The sequence below is a fragment of the Heliangelus exortis genome, chromosome 2, assembly GCF_036169615.1.
Source record: "Heliangelus exortis chromosome 2, bHelExo1.hap1, whole genome shotgun sequence".
In the NCBI taxonomy this organism is placed as follows: Eukaryota; Metazoa; Chordata; class Aves; order Apodiformes; family Trochilidae; genus Heliangelus; species Heliangelus exortis.
The window spans coordinates 89,684,885-89,704,906 of NC_092423.1; the positions used below are offsets into that span (position 1 = coordinate 89,684,885).

Consider the following 20,022-nt stretch of genomic DNA (forward strand, 5'->3'; position numbering starts at 1 on the left):
AGAGCTGTTAAGTACTTGAATCACTTGATCAACCTTCTGGACCAAAAGAGATGTGAAACTTTAACAGAGGGCAACTATTGATCTGAGACCGGTGACACATATTTAGTCCCGAACAGAAAGGAACAGGAAAGTACAGTGCTAAACACTCTTTCTGTTCAGCCAAGTGCCTTCCAGGCAAGAAAACATCTCCAAAATGATGTTTTCATGGCAGGTGTGTCAGTGTGGCAAGATAAACCTGTGCTGAGTCTGTTGGAAAGGCTCTAATGTCACAGTGACCTCGCTCTAAATCCTGGGCCACACGCTTGATTGCTGAAGCACACAGGAATAGCACAGAAAAAAAATCTTCAGTGTGGAAAAATAATTTTAATGTGAATCAATTAAATGTGAAATTTAATAGCTAATGAACTTTATATGAAATCTAATTATGTAGCTAGTGCCACCTGGTTCTTTCTTGACTGTTTTAATTTTGTGCTTGTTTTATATTATTTGAATACAGTGGGATCATATACTGAAGATTTTTATTTCCATTATCCAAGCTGGAAATGCTGAAGGTGGCAGATTTAGGTAGGTGACAATGAGATTATGGGCACAGAAGATGAGTAGAAAAGAAATATCAGGAGCTGAATAGTTTCTATGAAAGGACTCCTGTGTCTTGATGCTTTTATTGCAGCTCACTCCAGATTTGGTTAAACAAGATCTTTGGTACAGGACAAGAGGCAATGGGCACAACCTGAAACACAGGAGGCTCCCCCTTAACATCAAGAGAACACTTTGTTATTATGAAGGTAACCAAGCACAGGTTGCCTGGAGAGGCTGGGGAGCCTCCATCCTTGGAGATACTCAAAAGCTGTCTGGACATGGACCTGAGCAGCTGGCTCTAGGTGGCCCTGCATGAGCAGGGGGGTTAGAGCAGATGATCTTCACAGGTCCCTACCAACCTCAGGCTTTCTGTGATTCTTTGTTTCTGTGAACATTTATACTCCTAGTAATTTTTGTATCATCTTCACAACTACCGGGGTTAGAAATAATTTTTAAGTTATGAATGAAGTGGAGATTAGTTAAGTACAATTCTCTGTCGAAGCACCTGGCAAGGGCAGGTTTCTACTGCCTGATACACAGGGATGCAGGGTGCTCTGAACAACAGTTGAATGGTTTCATTAAATTATAGACCTCTCTTCTCCATTTTGTTCTCTAAGATGAAATAAAACAGTGCTTTCACAATTAAGTACATCTGTATTGTATCCAGCTCTCTGGCAAATGAAACCACACTTACTGGTCTGGCAGCTTCTCTCTGCTCTGGAATAGCTTCTACTTTCCTATGGCTGTGCATCTTCCTTCCTGCAGTTACTGGGGAAAAATAAGGGAGGGCAGATATTGTGTGTGCACCAGCAACAGACTGAAAAACTGCTGTCCGTGTTCAAGAGCTGACTGTGGATGACAATTTTCAATCATCTGCAGAGCTTCCTACTTCCACAGGAGAGCAGCTGGAGGTGAGCAGAAGCAAAATTATTGTAGAATTGCAATAAAGTCACATTTCCTTGCCAAAGATGGAACCTACCAAATAGGACAGAGTCTAGCAGGATGTCAAAGAAACACCAGATCTTTCGTTTTGTTGGTGTGGCATCCTCTTTGCCTGTATCAATTCATGTGGCATAAGCAGCTTGTTCAAATTCTTTCAGAGTTCTTTCACTTCTCTAGCTGGCAGGAAAATGTTATGTGGTGGGGCTTTTTTTGTTTGGTGGTTTTTTTGTTGTTTTTTTTTTTTGGTTGGTTGGTTGGTTTTTGGTTTTTTGTTTTGGTTTGTTTTTTTTAATACATGTGTCAGAGAACAGAATAAGAATGGATGCCCAGCTGGTACAGTGCGAATTTCCCAGTCAAGCACGACTTAAGACTAGCTAGAGATACATCCAGGCAGGCAGCACAACTGAGATGTGGCTTTTCTAGCTAAAAAAATGTCATGTCATCCATCTCGGGAGTCAAAAAAATAGCAACAACAAAAAAAACCCCACAGCCAATCCCCACGAGAGTTCCTTACAGTCTATCTGGACTTGTTAAAAGCTTCACGCAAAGCCACATAGGGATTGCCTAGTTAAGCTGAAAAAGATGGGAAGCTAAAAGAAAGCTGCAGATTCAGTTGGGAACTCACCAGAGATAACAAGAAGCTGCCCTGGAAGGGGAATGTTTAAACTGGGAGAAGTTAATGTTTCCTAAGGTCTGCTCTGGGACCAATAGTTTGTGTGTGTGTAAATTTTTATTAGCGTGAAAGTGGGAGTGCTCTGAACATCAAGTAGTGGGAAGGGCTGGTGATAAAAAGGAGGTTCAGAATATCCTACAGAGATGACTACATAATCTTGAGGACTGGAATAACAGAAATGAGATTAAATTCAGTAACAGAAAAGATAAGGTCGTACACTTAAGACATTTATAAAAAGCATTTTAATTATGGACTGTAAATGACAGACAAATAGAAGGATTACTTGTATTAGTCCCTCACAGCATGACCCAGAACCATCAGTGAGATATGGTCATATAAAATGCAAATTGGCTGCATGAGAAAGAATAATTTTGAAAGAAATCATGAGAGACTATCTCCATTGCAAAGACTGGCAATACTCTTTGAAAAACTGCTACCCGTTCTATACCCAGATATACGTCAGATGTGCTAAAGAAAGCTGAAATCAAATTGTATCTAGTGCAGAAAAATCTGATTTACAGATGCTGTGTTTTATAGGAAGAGACTAAGAAAACTTCCTGATAGGCTAGATAAGTGGAGAGAGGCTATGACTACTGCCTATTAATACATTACAGGTTTAAATGCAAGGGAAAGAAAAATACCTGACAGTAACACTGTATGGCACAAGTGGATATGAGCATGTTCAGACTGGGCATTAGAAGGGGCTTCTGACAAAGAGACTAAGGAAGCACTGGTCCAGCCTTCCAGCAAGAAGTACAGGAAAATACCACATTTAATGTAAAATGGAACTATCTGTGTTTATGGAAAGGGTTATATGAGTACTTGCTCCTACAGCAGTGAAGTACTGCCTTCAGAACACAAGATCTGTGCCAGTCCTATGGCCAAAAGGTCCAAAAGCTTCACCTGCTTAGCAGACCATAGTGCAGTGCAGACCTAGCAAGTTTTACACGTCCTGACCCATGCACCTCAGCAGCTCAGCTGTGTAGTACAGCTTCCAAGAGAGTTAACATATCTCACCCTACTGAGGATCAGAACTCTTCTGACATCTAGCCTCACTGCAAGCCAAAAAAGCAGATAATTACAGAAGATTGTGTACTTGTCAGGCATAGTCAGTGTTGAACCCCGTATGCCAAAAGGAAATTGCTCTCTCAGTCTTAGTAATACAAGACTTAATTTTCATGTCTGTGTTTAAAAAGAAAACAATCTGGCTTTACATGTCTGACCACTGTGGCTACCCAAAGCTTACTGCTGGATTCGTGGCCTTGTTCTTGACTGCTCCAGTTAACAAACTGCTCAAAGGTCTCTTCACACAAGAGACCTCAGATACCTTAGAGCAAGACAACTGTCCTCACACAAGTGCTATGCCTTACAGCAAGCTGGTGGCACACAGCACACAGTAGCAGAGAGACCAAGGAAAAGGGGAATGGAGTTCCTGTTCTTGAAAAAACAAATGGTTTGTACAGTGGATTAAAAGGCTTGCATGAAGTAGAAGGGACAACGGAGACAGGAAAAATCATTGTTGAATGCAAAGCATCATCCTGTGTTTTCCCAGGTAACAGTGCTGTGAATTTACAACAAGCTTTCAGCCACACAGCAAGATGCCGAGGGTCTGCACTCAGGGTACCTGCTCAGGGCACCCTGTACCCGCTCAGAGCTTCTGACCCTCTGAAGCATCTGCTCATAAGGGACTGGAAAACCCCTAGGTAATAAAAGCCCCGTGTTGCAAAAGTCACTCCCCTCACCGTAAACATATTTATTTACTTGGGTCGAGACAAACGCTCCCGCTGTACATGCTGGGCTTCTGATCAATAAAATTAAACATAACCCTTAGAATTACTGAATAGCAGAGATGGTCTCTTTGCTTTCTTCCCCATCCCCACTCACCTCAGCTTATTACTGAGTAATAAACCATCTCGTGGGATGCCACACGAAGCACCAGCGGCCCTCCTTCCTCGCCGCCCCTTGGGACCCGCTCTGCTTTCACTCCCCCATCACTATTATCCCCGCACCCCTTTCGGCGGTACCCACCCCCCCTTCACTCCCCGCTCCCCGCCGTGCGCTGTCGCTCGCCCTGCCCGCCGATCGAGAAGCCCCTCACCTCCCCTCCGGTCCCGGGGGAGGGCGGCTGCCATCACGTGTGCTTCCTCCCCCTCCTTCTTCTCTTCCTCCTCCTCCTCCTCCCCCTCGGCGGCGGCAGCAGCAGCAGCAGCAGCCGCCCGGGCTCCGCTCCCTTTGTTGCAGGCGGAGCGGCGGCGCTGCCGGGCGCCGCGCACAAAGGAGGAGCGCGGTCGGGGCGAGGCGGCCCCGCCGGCGGACAGGCGCGGAGGCGGCCGCCGCACCGCCGGGCTGCGGGAGTCCGCGCTGCACCGCCGGAGCCAGCCCTGCCCGTGCCCGGGGGGCCGGCGGCGGAGGGAGGAGGAGGAGGAGGTGGCGGCGGCAGCAGCGGCGGCTGTCCGCGGGGATGCTGAAGGTGTGCTGCGGGGCGGCGGAGAAAGGACGGTCCCTCCCGGGCGGCGCCGAGGGCTCCGCTTGATGCTACGGGCCTGCCGCCTCCGCCGCCTCCTCTCCCATCCCGCTGCCGCCGGCGCTGCTCTTCGGCCGCCCCTCGCCATGCTGGGAGAGAGCCCGGCCGCCGCCCGGCCGCTGCTGCGAGCGGGACCCCCCCTTGCGCTGTGCTACACCTCGGCCCTCCTGGTGCTCGCCCTCTCCGCGCTGCCCGCCGGCCGCGCCTCACACCCCCTGCCCGGCTCCGAGTGCCAGGGCGGCGGCAAGGGGAAAGGCATCAACTGCTCAGGTAATGCCCCGACGGACCCCGCACCCACCCCAGCCCCGAGCCCAACCCCAAACGGCGGCCCCCGCCTGCACGTGGGGTGCTGAGCGCTGTCCCCGGCTCCCCACGGTCCGGTCCGGTCCGACCCGGCCCGGCCCGGCGCTGCCGGCGGCTGGAGACAAAGGAGCGGCACCCGCCCCGGCCCCCCTCCCCGGGGGCAGCCCTCTTCCCGGGAGCTCCCCGCCGAAGAGAAAGACTTTGCCGCCGTCTCTCTCGGCTTTTGTTGTTCCCCTCCCGCCGCCGAGCCGGCAGGTGCGCCCCGGGAGGGGCTGCCCGCAGCCCGACCCGTCCCCCGCTCACCCCCCGCCGCTGCGTCCCCGTCCCGGTCCTGCCGCAGACGGAGGGGGAAGAGCCGGGAGGCAAAGGTCAGCGCAGCCCCTCACGGCGCCCGCACGGGCTGGTTTTTTGCTTCTGTCTCTCTCTCCCTGTTAGTCTGCACAGCCCAGACTCCGGAGCCCGGGAGTCTCCTCATCCGTCCTTCTGCCGGTTGTTCTGTAGATTGTACTCTGGGTGGGATGTAGAAAAAAAAAATAATACTCCGAGATGTACTTACAAGAAGCTTTTAAAGGGTTTTTTCTGACTTGGTTGCGTGTCAGGAGAAGGGTTTATTATGCCTACCCGTCCTATGCATGAAGTATATTCTGTTCTAGTACAGTTTCAATGGAGGTGAATTGGTTTGGCGTGGCAGCAGCACATTTTCTTAGACCTCGGGGGATACGGTGTTTTTAAAGTAGAACAAAGTAAATAGACACAATGCAAAGTTTACAGTTGGTTAGGAAAACTTCTCTTTCTTCTAAAGCCAGCCTTTAGAAAAGGTAATTTATTTTTTCCTCCGAAAAAATTGCTGCGTATGCCTCCTACTGGTTTCCCAAACGATAGGTTTGTTCCACTGCCAGGACCGCCAGCCAGAGCCGCACCGAGTGCCTTCTCCAAGGTGATGAACGCTCCTTGCCCGGTGCTCCAGAGCTCCCCGCTCCCATTGTCTACAGTAGGATTTGGAAGGCAGTTTCCTGGTTGGAAGGAGCTCAGGGTACTTCCCAGGATAGATTCCCCAAACTGTAAAACAGCTTTCAAGAGCTGAGTGAACGGAATAGTGATCTCCCTCCCAATTAAATTTTATAATACGGATAATGCTGCTAAAGCGAGCTGTCGAACTCAAGGACCAGCAAACTGTGGTGAAATGGTTTTGCAATTTAATAAATCTAGCTGCTGTTCACTCTTGATATGCTCATTTTTTCTTTATTTTAGCCAGCTTAGACATGTGCTGCGCTAGTGTGCGATTCCACAATGCTACTCTTACTGCTGCCTGCTGGCTTCATTCTACTTGTATGAATATCGTGGTTATTTTTAAAGAGAGGTTAATAGGTTAATGTGTCACTGGCGTTAGCAGCTTACCCATCAGAGACATGTGGGTCATTAGACCAGGGCATGTGCATAAATCAGTGAGATTAAACATGGAAGGACTCATGAAATAGATGAGGAAGTTTTCTGAGATACTGTGGAACTCAGGGATACTGTTATTTATAAACCGTCACGGAAAGATGGCTTTCCAACCTGGAATTAGAAAACCATATGCTGTATCAAAGACATTCAGAATTATTTGGTTTTACTGAAAACAGGCAGAAGCAAAATATGTGATATATATATATACAAATGTCAAGCACAGCTTTTAGTGTAACTACAAAAATATGGAAAGAAATTTTCATTTTAAAATACAGCAGTCAGATTCTGCTGTGTGTTAACCGTGTCATGCAAAAGGGCAGTGTTTCGGTTCTCTACATTAATTTGAAAGACCTAATATCAGCAGCTAATATCTGGGACAGATTTTCCCCTCACTTGCCTCTGCATAGTTTAATTAACTTTTAACTTTTATGGATAAGCTACTCCCCACAGAAGATTCCTTTCCTGTACTTGCATGGGGGGCCATGCATTGGCATTAGCACCTTCCTCAATGGAGTGCTACCATGTACATTGCTATTTATAGGGAAAGTTAAACGTCAGAGGACTGTTAGTACTTTTCTTCAAACATTTGGGCTCTCTAAATTACCTTCCATACTCAGAGAAGCAAAATTATTCTCTCCTCTGTTACAGTCTCGTTTTAATATTTGTGTCAGGTTGACCTACTGCCCTAGAACAGTTTCTTACACTTTCTGGGAGAGTTCCTGAGTTTGTAACTTTTCATCGTCACTTAATTATGTAGCTATCTTAATTCTTTCATTAATTTTTTAGGAAATGCGGAACTCCTCATTTCCTCCAGAGTGTGCTGCTTAAGAAAGGGTTTGCTGCAGCAAAAACCCCCAACATTGCAAGGTGGAGTATGTAGGCAGACAACATGAAAATTATGATAGCTTTTACAGCCTCAGTTCTGCCTCTTTGGCACAGGCACTGCAGTTCTGTCTTTTCTTAAATTATGATATAATTTCATCATCACTGGCCAAGGGAAGTATGTATAATCAAGTGATTAGAGCAGGAAACAGAGAATTAAGATGAATCTGCAATTAATAGACTATGTCAACTTCTGTGTGTTTGTTCATTTTCAATCCATACTTTGCTAAGGCAGAAAAACTGGAATAGAACCATTTTATCCAGACTGGGGTAAATACAAGTTGGTATTTCTTTCTGGAATAGGCAATATTAGGACTGATGTTTTAGAGAAATTGTATAATTCCCAGAATTACCTGTAGTTACCTTCCGTAACATTTTTGGTAGTCCCTGACTGTCAGTGAGTCGGGTGGCTTAATGCTTGCTTCTCTGCTGAGGCCATAAGATAATTGTGTCCTTAATAAAGGCTGTGAACTACAAGGGGTTATTAAACATCTCGAGTGTAAAGGTAAGTACAAAATGTAGCTATCTCCTGAGCTGCTAACCCACCAGTACTCTCCAGAGACACACACTGTGCTTGGCCATCTTCAGCTCCAGTTTCAGACAAGGTTGAACCTCTGGTGTGAGATACTCCAGAGACAGGCACCTGGCAGCCACCAGGGTTGCAGTTTGATCACAACTGACCAAATTCTGAGGACTTTGGTGAGAGCTACACAGGCATAACAAAAGACATTGCTCAGTGCATTGCTTTGGATCTGTACTCCTAGGATTTTAATTAACAGTGATACATTTCTGTTGGTAAGCCTTTCAGCTTGCTGTTCCTTCATGTGATGAAATATGCTTGTTTGGGGTGATTTCACACACCTCCTCGAAGTATCGTGGGCCATATGGTGTCCCTGGTTTCTTGAATTCTAAGTGAAGTGAGTAAAGACAAAATTGTTTCAAGATAGCTTATTGAATATTGAATGAGGTCAAGGAAAAATTAAGGACAACTCTATCACAGAATTCCTCTTCTGAGGGGTATGAATGCTTTTCATTTGCACAGTTGTTACATGCCTGAAATAATTTGTAGATAAAAGCAGATGGAAATTACTGATTAGGGAGAGGGAAGGGTATGAAGGGACAAAAAAACCTATCCATCCTGTGATAGGGTGGTGGCTGAGTCCCTGATGGAGTGTTTACTGAGCACAGAAGTACAAACTTGTAAATTTTTAGAGAGAACATCAGAGAAAGCTATAGTGGAGCCATCCTTCACTGTACACACATTATCTTAACTTTCAGGATGTTTTAGAGAAATGGTTTCTGCCCTGAAATAACTCACAGAGTAAATTAGACAAAAAGAAAATGTAGAAACCGTAAAAGACAGGGGAAGAAGAGAACATGTGAGCCAACAGAAGTATGATAAGCACAGGAAAACTCATGTGTTTACATATTTTAAAATGTGGTAGAGAGACAAGGAAGGGACAGACATCATCAGTGGGACAAAAGCATCTGAAGGTCGGGCAAGAAGAGTGAGCCCTGCAGAGGGATGGGTGGGGAAGGTGTTGAATGGTTCATGAACAGAAGGGATTAAGGAAGCAGTGAGAAATGATAAGCAGCTGAGAGTGGGAGCAACTCACTGAAGACAAGGGTGGCAAGAATTTGTCACATCCAAATGCTTCTGTTTCCAAAGCATGCCTTTTTCTTTTGTGTGAATAGAATTTTAGAGGAAGAAGAGTTGGGAAGGGCACAGAAAGTGAGTCAGATGAGCAACAGGAGATCCAGTTTAAATGCAGGTAAGACAGGAACACTGAACCTCCCTAAAGGGTTTGAGAGTAGCAGAATGAGACTGAGAATTTTAAAAGTGCTAAAAAACCTAAATGAACAAGTATATGGTAGCACAAGGTCTAAATGCCTAAGGAAACAGTTTCCTAGGGAGATGATTATTCAATCACCTTTGCAAGGGTTTCTTTCTCAGAAGCATCTAAGATATATCAGTACTCAGGAGACCTTCTAAAATGCTATCCATATTTATTGTCAAATTACAAATCTCGGGTTCAAACAAGGAGGAACTGTCACTACTTCAGGGCATGTTACCTATTATGTATGAGCTGCTGTAGCTGAATACATCACCTTCTTCCTTCAGATAAGAGGTTTAATGCTACTCCCATTTAGTACAGTGTGAGGTGAAGACTTGAGTTTAGGAGTCAGTGAGCCAAAATGAGTTTTATCTACACTCTTTCTCACGTTAGGCTTTTGGGTTGTCCAAAGCTTGGGTCCAGACCGTCACCACTGTGACAGGGAAGAGCTGAACACCAGCATGCAGCTCCCCTGGCTCTGCCTCTACCCAGCCCACATGGCAGATGAGAACATGGATTTGGGAGGATATAAACCTCGGGCAGTGCCAGTCTCTGGAGCTTGGTCTTGGTTTGTGCTTGGGCTCAGTGGGGACTCTGTGAAGCAGAATCAGATGTGGCCTCAAGACTGCCTTTCATCCGTGCTTATCTGCTGGAACAGACATGCCCTTTGTGGGTTTTTTGTGAAGATTAAGTGAGTGAGATTTTTTGGGGTATATCAATTCTAAGTAAGACAAGGCCAAAACAATTTATGCTAATGGTGTGAAGCCACGCTGACAAGAACGTAAAGGCAGGGGTTGGAAGAGATGTACAGGTTCAGGTAAAGTAGCCTAACTATTTTAATAAATGCGCATCTTTTTTTGTGGTTGCATAGATAAACTTGATCTGAAATAGAATATAAGACTAGAATAATTGGTTGTTTTATCTAAGATACTGTGACTTCTGTTTCCTTAAATAAATTATGACAGTCAAGCCAAATAATCTAATGCCTGTTTGTGCCAATCGAACTTCTGAAGTAAATGATGTAGAGCCAGTCAGGGTACAAGGTATCATAAGACATGAATATCAATAAACTGTAAGTATAAAGTAAAAACAATGATTAAAAAGAGAAATTGAAACTGAAGACAATACCATGCACGTATTTGTCTCCCTTTAGGATAATTGCCTAGACATGAAATGTCCTTGCAGCACAGATTCTTGTGCTGATTAAAGAGCCAGAAGGTAATTAAGTAGAATTGAAAGAGTCAGAATAGCAGAAAATCATCTCGTAACAGGTGTCACTCCATCATTGTCACCAGTGGGGAACAGAAGCGGTTGAGGTGGAGCAGTTAAAGCTTGACTGAAGGGACTGCACTGAATCAAATTTTTAAAATCATGTTTTGATGGGGGAAAAGAGGAGCTATGTTTTTTGTGGAAAATATTGCCAGAAGAGCATTCTTTCTCTTCCAAGACTACTCTGATAATTCTGATTAAAGGGAAAACAAAGTGCCTTTATTAAAAGAAGCCTGACCCATTTCTTGCTATTGGTGAATATTTTGTACTTATAGCCTGCTGGTTTTCTTCTGGAGTTGGCAGTAGACTGGATGAAGGGGAGAGTTCTTATTTACTTGGACCTGAATAAGAAGAGGCAGTGGTTAGGGTCGTGGAGTAGAGAAGTATGGAGGCAAAGAATCCCAGAGATATTGACAGGAGGCTCAATTTACCCTTTTCCCATAAAGAGAATATCATGTTCCACCATTGATCTGCCAACTGAGAGCACTTGAGACTTTTCTAACTTGTGGTCAGGCTTTGGCAAGTGTCCACACAGCAGGCAGTGCCAGTAGTTCCCAGAAAAACAGTACCTGTAACATTTGGGGAAGAAAAAATGCTGAGCATCAGGAATGCTGAAAAAGGATCTAATTTTTCTGGCTCTGGACAACTGCTTATACTCCTTGACAAGTCCCTAGAGATGCTGGGGAAGTTGAGGTATGAATATGTTGGCATTTTTGAGGTGAAAGCTTGACTTTTTGTAAGCAGTCTTCAGCTCTACTTCAGTAGAGCTGAAGACCAAGGAAGTTCTTTGTGAATTACTCTTAAAAAATCATTCTATCCTGAGAATAGCTTTAGATAATAAGATCATTAAAAATAAATTATGTGCTGTAAGCTAAACAGTCCTCTCTTATCTAATTGCTGTAGTGCATTCTTAGATCTTTTTGAAATTCTATTTAGAAATACAAGAAGAAGAGTGTGAGAGAGTGGAGCCGTATTTTATGGAGCTCCAAAGTGTGTAGAGAAGGGCATGTTTGACTAAAGACATCCACAGTGAATTTCATTTCATGAAGCCACTTCTTGGCAAAAGAGGTCTTTGTGTGGTTATTTTTCTTCCACAAAAAGTTAAGAAGATACAGACAAAATCTGGCTAGGAGTAACTTCAGCAATCAAAGTTGTGATCTGATGAAACTGAAGTTTTCCAGGGAGCCTTAAATCTGTCCCTTTGTCTTGATGAACAACTATAACATATCTTTAGTTCTAATTTACTTCACAGCTGTCTTCAAGTGGATCTGAGCGCAGAATTATTTTATCTGCTATTATTGAGCAGATGCCTAGTGGTGCCATTTGTTGTTTAAATATTTGGGATTTATGGGTCATATGTTCTTCTTATTTGTTTATTTTTCAAAAATAAAAATGTCAGCTCATTTTTTTTTCTCTTAAGGAGCCTTAACCAGGGAGCTTTAATCTTCTTTGCAATGGAGAGCAGGAAGCCAGTGAAGCTCTTTGCTACAACAGTACCTATAAGGCTTCTCTTCTTGCTTACCCAGTTATGTCCCCAGATCTGTCTGGGTGTGAACTGGGAGACTGACCAGGCTCTGCATATATTTGCATATATATATATATATATATATTGCTGGCTGAGTTTTTTCTGTTTGAGAGAGCATTGAATGTTACCCTGCTCTCAGTGTTCAATTTTTAAAAAACTGTTCTAAAACCGCCTCATTGCTCATAGCATGGTTTGCGAGGAGGTGGTGCTTAACTAGCAAGTTGGGATTTATTTTAGGATAATTTAAATTCTCATTACGGTAGACAATTTCTAAGGACTGAAAAGACAGGACTTTTCTGATAATAGATTATGTGTTACAGTAACAGTGTTTAAAGGATCTGCTTCAAAATAAAATTAAATCCTTGTAATACCTCTCTTTTGACTTAGTATTATAAATTTAGTTGCAATTACAGTCTTGAAACACCCACATTATATAACCGTGTTCAAACTGGCAGGATCCTCATCCTTGCTTCAAAAATAATGTTAATTAAGACCAGCAGGAAAACATGTGAAAATGAAAGAGAAGAAAATAGGAAACAACACAGAACTGTCAGTAATTTTTCTGAAGGGACCTGGCTTCTCTCGGCACCTGCCAGCTCCTCCCCTACCCTGTTTTTAACCAGGCTGAGACCATGCTATGGCCCCTGTGTATCTTAAATAGGTGTAAAACTCTTTGTTCTTTCTTAAGATGAGTAGAGCATCCCATGTGCAGCTGAAGAACAGGACAGGTACGATGTTCTTGGCACACAGAGAAAAGGGTGCTGAGGACATGAAATGATTCTTCTCAGGTGTGGTCCGGGGGGCCAAAAACCTCTTGAAATCTGGCTCTGCCTGGCCACAAAGCCTCCATATGCAGCTTGGTATCAGCTGCCTGGCTTGCTGTCAGGCAACAGCCGGGTTCCTCAAGGAAAAGCCCCGGGGCATTTCTTGTGCCTCACACCAGTCTCTTGGGATCACTGTGGAAGCAGATGGGGTGAATGGGGGCGTCGGAGCAAACCAGAGACTGGTCTGGATCTGTGCAGACTCCTGTTAATCTGCCTTTGATCACCATGGAGAGATGAACACGAAATGCTCAACTTCAGGAGCTCCAATTACTTCAGCCCAGATCCAGTCCTGATAATTTCCCAGACTGGCGCATTTCCACCCAGCTTCAAAAGCTTGACATATTTCAGTGTTCACCTACTGCTGACCAAAAAAATTCCTGCTTTAAGAGGAAGCATTGAACCACTCTCAGTTGCTAAGTCATATGAGCATGGCATATGATGATGGAACTAAAACCACACAGCTCCCAGTGCAATCAGGACGTCACATCTACTGGTGTATGTGAAAACCTTTCATAAGCACACAGATAATCCTCCATTGCTTAAACCTGAAGCATACAGAGGAGTTTGTTGTACCTTAAAAGTGTTTTACTTGCTCTCCTATTCAGAGGCTGTTTCACACCCGGTTAGACACATGACTCTAAAGAATGAGGGATTAGATCAGCATGATTTGCAGAAGTTGCTAGATTTCCTCTAAAAGTTTAAATCAAACAAGAATCTTAAAATCAGCATAAAAGCTTGAGATACTAGCTAGGGAAAGGTGTCAGTGAAAATGCAAAAAATGTCAGAAATACTCAAGGAATTCAAAATGAGTGCTTGTGAAAATACAAGCTTTAATTCTTAAGGGTGTGCATAAAACAAAGATATAAAGTCTTCAGCTGGTTGATGGAGACATAAAACGGTGTTTTCAGCAGGTATTTTCATTGAAAGCTTGAAAAATTGTGTCTTTGTAGCAGTCTGTTGATCTAAAACTCAGGGATGCATTTATCTAATTAAATGTTTACATTTTGCTAATTAGTGTTGACTCTGATTGTGTGCTGCCTTTATCTGATCCCTCTGGGAGAGGCAGAGGTCAGTGTGTTGTGCTGAATGGGTTCTCTGGGGCAGAGCAGAGCAGCAGAAAATCCTTAAAAAGGCTGAAGAAAGGGACCCCCCCCTGAGCAATTCTGCCATGTACAGTGGCGGGCAGATGAACTGTCAAGCTCCTCAAGTACTGTGTCACTCCAGCAGATTTTCTTTCCTCCTCCATCTCTCACAGAAGTTTACCTGGACAATTCTGCGATTCAGAGTTTCTTTTCCCTGTCTTGATTGGAAGTATAATTTCATGGAAGTAGCATTTCAAGGTATAAAAGTGAAAATAGAATAGGCAGGCTCCTGTTGAAGTTACAGATTTTTTTCTTTTTTCTTGTACAAAGCATGGGTTGGGAAGACAATTTATTTTGTCATACTTCTTTTCTGTTTATCTGCAAAGAGTTTTCTTTGCTTGGGCAGATATTTACACCTCCAAAGAAAGTCTTTGCAAGAATAGTTACATGTGTTTGAAATGTGCAAAATTGGTTCTGAGCTGTAAGAAATACTCTTTTTCACCCCAGACACTAGTGGTTGTGGTAAGGATGAAAAAAAAATTTGGCTAGAAAGCACAAAGAACAGTTGTGTTATTTATTTATTTGTCTGGAAAGTGAGAAAAGGTATAGCATTATTTGGATGCTATTTGTTAAAGAGTCTGTCTGTAACACAGAAAATTTATCCAGGTGACAAAGCACAATGTCCACATTTGCAAGTGATACTCCTGCTGCTGGCTGAGCAAGCAAAGATCACTGGAACCAGACTCCAAATTTGAGTGTTTTGGATGATTTATCTACCAGATGGTAAATGCGGTCCAATGTAAAAAATTAGTCTGGAAGCAAGAAATCAATCATCCAGCACACTGATCAGCAGAGGGATTTGAGTGTTATAGCAGAAAAATTAATGAGCTGGCAATCCACTGCAGAGCAGCATTAAAACAAAAAGATACTACACTGTAATAAAAGACTCCTCACCCAGAAAACAAAAGAGATAAACATACTGCTTTATTAGACACTTAATAAACCTAATCTAAAGCACTGTGTTAGATACCAAACCCGTAATATTATTCAAACATAATGATAAAAAAGTTCAGTACCAAAATCTGGAAATCAGAGTTAATTTAGGAAGCTGAATTTTTTCACTGCTTTCACATCTGTTTCCCAAATGCATAGGCTCTTCTGTCATCAGAATGACTTACTAGTATTCTATATTACAGTAATAAATGTTTCTGTGCTATTAAAAGTCACAGTGCAGTACTATGAAATTACTGTGAAGGATTCTACCAATACTAGCTTTGTGCCATAATTATCTCCTTCCCTAAAAATCTTGTCAATGTGTCCCTAGCCCCTTTCAGTTACTCAGGCTACAAGAGATCAGTGTAGCTTCACCACCAAAACGTTGACTTTTTCATCACTTTTCTCTGATTTTTCTTGGGGAGCCATTGAGTCTTCATCTGGAAAAGACTAAGAAAAGGTAGCTTATCTGTTCAAATTTCCAATTACTTTTTTTTTTTTTTAATTAATTAATTTATTTAATTATTATTCTAAGGATCAGGTGCAGATTGGGCTCCTTGGGAAATGATGCTATGTACAGGCTGCTTCTGCAGGGAGGAAGGGCAGTAGCAGGGTCTGGCCATGCTGGTGTGGGGCCACTTGACACAAGTGGGAAATGTAACTGTGGGTCCCTTCTCAAGCCTGAGGCATCAGAGTTACTTCTGTGACTGCAAGTAGCTGAAAGAAGTAGGTTGGAAAATGATCTTAGAAAAAAGTTTTATGGAGGGAAGATACCTGAAACAGCTCTTACAGCTCCTCTCTGAGTAACCACTCTTATTTCTGAAACAGCCAAGGAGACAGGAAACCTGAATACCATTCCATCTGACCATTTTGACCTTTTCTTGTCTTTTTTTTTTTTTTTTTTTTTTTCCTGGAGGTGGGGAAAGTAAGTTGGTGCACAGCTACTGAAGCACACAGCAAAAAAATCTAGATTGTCTCTGTACATCATACAAATGTAATCCCCAATTTATTTACTTATATTTCCTCCTGGGTTTTGGGGTTTATTTATGGGGTTTTTTTGTTGTTGATTTTTTTGTTTGGTTGGTTTGTTTTGGTTTGGGTTTTTTCTTTGGTTTTCAAATCATTGCTGGAGAAATATTTCTACAAGCATAGGGGAAATGAGCTGACACTCTGCCTAAACAGTAAAGCCCACTGCCTAAGTTTTTCCAAAAGTGACACCCACTGCTTAAAATCAGCAAGAGCCCCTAGATCATGGTCCCTGTGAAAAAAGAGATTTATCTATGTACAGAGTAAGCAGTAAATATGAGTCCCATAGAGCTCTACAGATTAGTGGTGTAGAAACTATGATCTTCCATAGACTTGCAGGAGCTGCAGCCAAGCCTGTACCAAAGTGATGGACTCAATTGCCTACATTTCTCCAAACCACAATTCCATGTTTGCCTTTAAATTATGCCAGGCGTGTAAAAATAGTTTATGGTGCTGTGCTGGATTAAATTTACACAGCTCCTGTGCTAACCAAGTTCAGCCTGGGTGTAAATAGGAACTGTACCTCAGTCAGTGTTTGTGCATCTCAGGGCTGACATTGGCCTTTTACTTCTTTTTGGATGGATGGGTGTGAATGAAAGGGCAGAATTAGGCATGAACACTTTTACACGGAGGGCTTTTTTTTCACCTCTGTTGTGTGTGTATGTATGTATAAAGATTTTTGCTGACTGTATTTTTTTCTGCCATTTTGGGTGCCAGCAACAACTGTTAAAGATGGCTGACCCAGGCCGTGGCCTGAGGGTGCCTGTGGCCCTGCATTCGGTCAGAAAACGGGGATTAAATCCAGATCGACGGGAAGGCAAGGTGTGTCAGGGCCACAGCAGAAGGATGAGTCGCGACAGTGGCGATACCACGCCTACCATCTCTGTTTCGTGCCCCTCCTCACCCCGTGTTCCCGGGGCGGGCCGGGCGGTACCTGGCAGGGGGAGCGGCCTCCGCTCCTCGCTGCCACAGCCACGCTGCCCTTCAGGGGTAAAACGAGAGGCGGCAAGTCACAAGTTCCTCGATTCTCCGCCGTAAACCAGGTAATAGCGGCTAATTTGATGGCAATTAGGAAGCCTCCCTCAAGAGCTGCGAGCTGAGACCGGGCGCGTTGTGGCGGAGCGTCTGCCAGCGCTGCTCCTCGGCCCCGGGAACCGCGGGGAAGAGGCATCCCCTGAGCCGCCTAATCCACCCTTACATTTGCCGAGGGAATCCCCAGCAGGGAACCGTGAATAATTTCCACCTGCTTCGTCCTGCCTGCCTGGCATGACGGGAAGGGGCGGAGGGGGGATGTTAAGGGGGAGGTGGATGAATATATTGAAGGAGGAGAGGTGGTCTCGGGAGTGTCCTTCAAATAAATCTGGCCGCTCAGCCCGGAATGCTGGGCATCGCTGGTTGGGGTGGGTTTGTAGGGCTGGCAGGGGTTGTTTGGGGCTGCAGAGATGCTGCTGGCTCTTAGGGAGATGGAGTTAATTGGTTCTCTGCAAACCTGGTGGCCCTAGCAGTCCGGTGACAGCCATCGCTGGAAGAGATGATGGGCATGGAGATGAGCATCCCCTGCTCTTTGGGTGCCTCCCTCTGGCCCGACTCTAAACTTCCAGTCCCCCCAAACCCTTTTGAAGCAGGCAGAGAGAAAGGGGTGGTGGGGTGGGGGTGGTAGAAGAAGCTTTGGGAATTTTATTTTCTTCTTGTCTTTCAGAGAGGATAAGCGAGCAGGCAGGGAGGAATTATTAGCTGTAGGTTTAGCTGACAAGAAGCCACACGGGAGGAAAACGTATTTCAGCAAACTGAGGAGCTCCTCGGCAGTGATTTGTTTATTAGGAGTGTAATGCAGTTGCTTAAGTTTGGAAGGAGCAGAGTTGGTGGCTTGGGTCCTCGCTGTTATCTGGAAGTTACTGGGAACTACCAGAAATCATTAAGACAACCAAGGGCTTCTTTGTTTTCTCCCCATGACTTTTATGTTGCTGGTTATTATGTTACTTTTCCAGGGGTTTTCTGGCTGTTTAATTACAGTTCTCAAGAATAGCCCTAAATAGCATAGTGGATGGGTGTTTGGAGGAGAGAGAGTTTGTGTAAACCTAATTAAGCTCCAGCATAATTCATACTGCTTATGTTTCAGGGATAGTACCCAAGAGTTAATTTATTTCCTTTCTCTGTATACCAAATAGGAATCTAATGCTATTTTTATATAGGTATATGTATCATAAGAATGCATCTCAATGATTCTTATTATCTGATAAGGGGTTTTAATTAAACAGCAAGAGGAGATGGAGTTTTTTGTATTAATTTGGCAACTAACAGATTAACTGTTACGTCCCAATCTCTTACATGGAAAATACTGTCTTACTGGAATTAATTTCCATATAATATTTTGAAGATAAAAAGATACATTGGCTTTCATTTAAAATCACTAACTATTTAACATATTTTTATAAATTCTTGATTTTGATGTAGACTGGCAGGGTTCATGGGGACCCAAAGGTATGATTCCCTCTGATTAGGTTCTGAAGGGTATCCCTATTGTTTCCATTTTAAATAGGTAGCTTTATAACACTCAGTGCTGGCAATAAAATCTTTCCAGAGACAAATACTCCAACAGACAGTTTTTTGTTTGTTAGATAACTCACTTTTAAAAGTCATTGATGTTTCATTTCTCATTATCTAGTTATGTTCTGTAACTTGCTTAGGTATTTCTTTCAGTGTTTTTAGGTAGAAAGGTAATGTTCACCTAAGAGCTTGTCACTGTAACACTGACAGTCTGTCATCCACATGGCTGGAGGAGATCTCTTATGGCATTGAGCCTCCTTGGTCATTATTTCTGCAATCAGCCTATTCCTCAGCCCATTATATACTGCTTACTTACCAATGGAATTTTTTTTTTTTAATTAAAGCTTAATATACAGCTCATTATAGAAAAACAATAGAATAAACATTAGGGATATTACTGTAAATATTCTAACTATACTCTTCAATAAGCATTATTGTAAATATTCTTGAAATAATCTTGCTCTTAGAACTTCTGTGTTCAGAAATTTCCCACCTCAGGAAGATAACCAGTAACTTTTTGGATGTATTTTCAATGATCTCTAGAACGTACACATAGACCAGATTAGCCTGAAAACTGCTTTGCACTTTTTTGGGTGTTAATTAGATTTTAAGTTTGTGTGAAAACTTAGATTTTAGAAAAATAGTGAGTTAAGGTACTTAGATTTTTTTTTATAATAGAACTTGATGTATTCAATGAACAGCTTCCACTGCTGTGAATTACTGCATCCTGCTTGATTTGCTTTGAGGAAAGGACAGAGAGGAGTGCCCAATTAGTGAATATGTCTGGAAAATCTGATTTGGGCAACTTGTCAGACAAGTTGCACTAGGACATAAAAATTGTATTTGCTTGAATAACATTAATTCATAAATCCTCTTGTTTCTGAGCACTTGATTTGCTCTTTTATTACGGCTTTGCATTAACATAAGTTCCTGTAAAGAAAACCATAAACCAAAATCAAACAGCCCTCCCCACTAAAAGCTGTGGGGTGGACTGATTTTTAAGTGTCTCTGAGGAAGGTTAAAACCATTATATGCTGGCACAAACCTTTCACTTGAATTAATGGCATAATGGATACTAGAGAAAGTTGTTTTCCTCTGTCAACCAGACACCTGAAAAGCATACACAGATTTTTTTTTAATGTACTCACTGGAAAGCAAAGACCTTGCAACCCTGGGCTGTTCCCATGTTTTCCAGTGGTTGTTTTTTCACCATCCTTGCCTCTTCCACTCTGTGGTCCCTCTCCTCTGGCTCTCCTCGTGGTCATTCCACCTCTGCTGTACCTGCCAGCTCTTTTTCCTTCACAGTCAGCTCTCATCTTTTTACTTGGACCATTTTCTGCTCCTGGGCAAGGAGACTACTGAGGCCATACAAGTACGACACAGGTAACCAATATGCAAGTTTTCCAGTCCTTATTTTTGGTGCTGAAGCCACAGTTCACCTGACACACTACGAAGAAGGAGTATTCTTCAGGGGAAGCTTGTGACCAATTTGGCTGGTGGTATGTTACAGGTAGAGCTCTTTAGCCACTTGGAATTTCAGGTGGATTAATGTATTTTCACATAGCAGAATAT

General features: G+C 43.3%; 1 protein-coding gene and 1 long non-coding RNA gene across 2 annotated transcripts in view; both read left to right on the forward strand.

Annotated features, from left to right (window-relative positions):
* LOC139793737 (uncharacterized) lies at positions 1–4,067 on the forward strand. Its single transcript, XR_011724757.1, has 3 exons — positions 1–564; positions 1,345–1,490; positions 3,747–4,067. It is a non-coding gene; the product is annotated as an uncharacterized lncRNA (long non-coding RNA).
* Positions 4,068–4,371: 304 nt separating this feature from the next.
* TMEFF1 (transmembrane protein with EGF like and two follistatin like domains 1) overlaps positions 4,372–20,022 on the forward strand; it is a 117,879-nt gene continuing 102,228 nt past the window's right edge. The window contains exon 1 of the mRNA XM_071736923.1: positions 4,372–4,988. Coding sequence (XP_071593024.1) covers positions 4,727–4,988 — 262 coding nt within the window. The 5' untranslated portion in view covers positions 4,372–4,726. The remainder of the gene's footprint in view (positions 4,989–20,022) is intronic.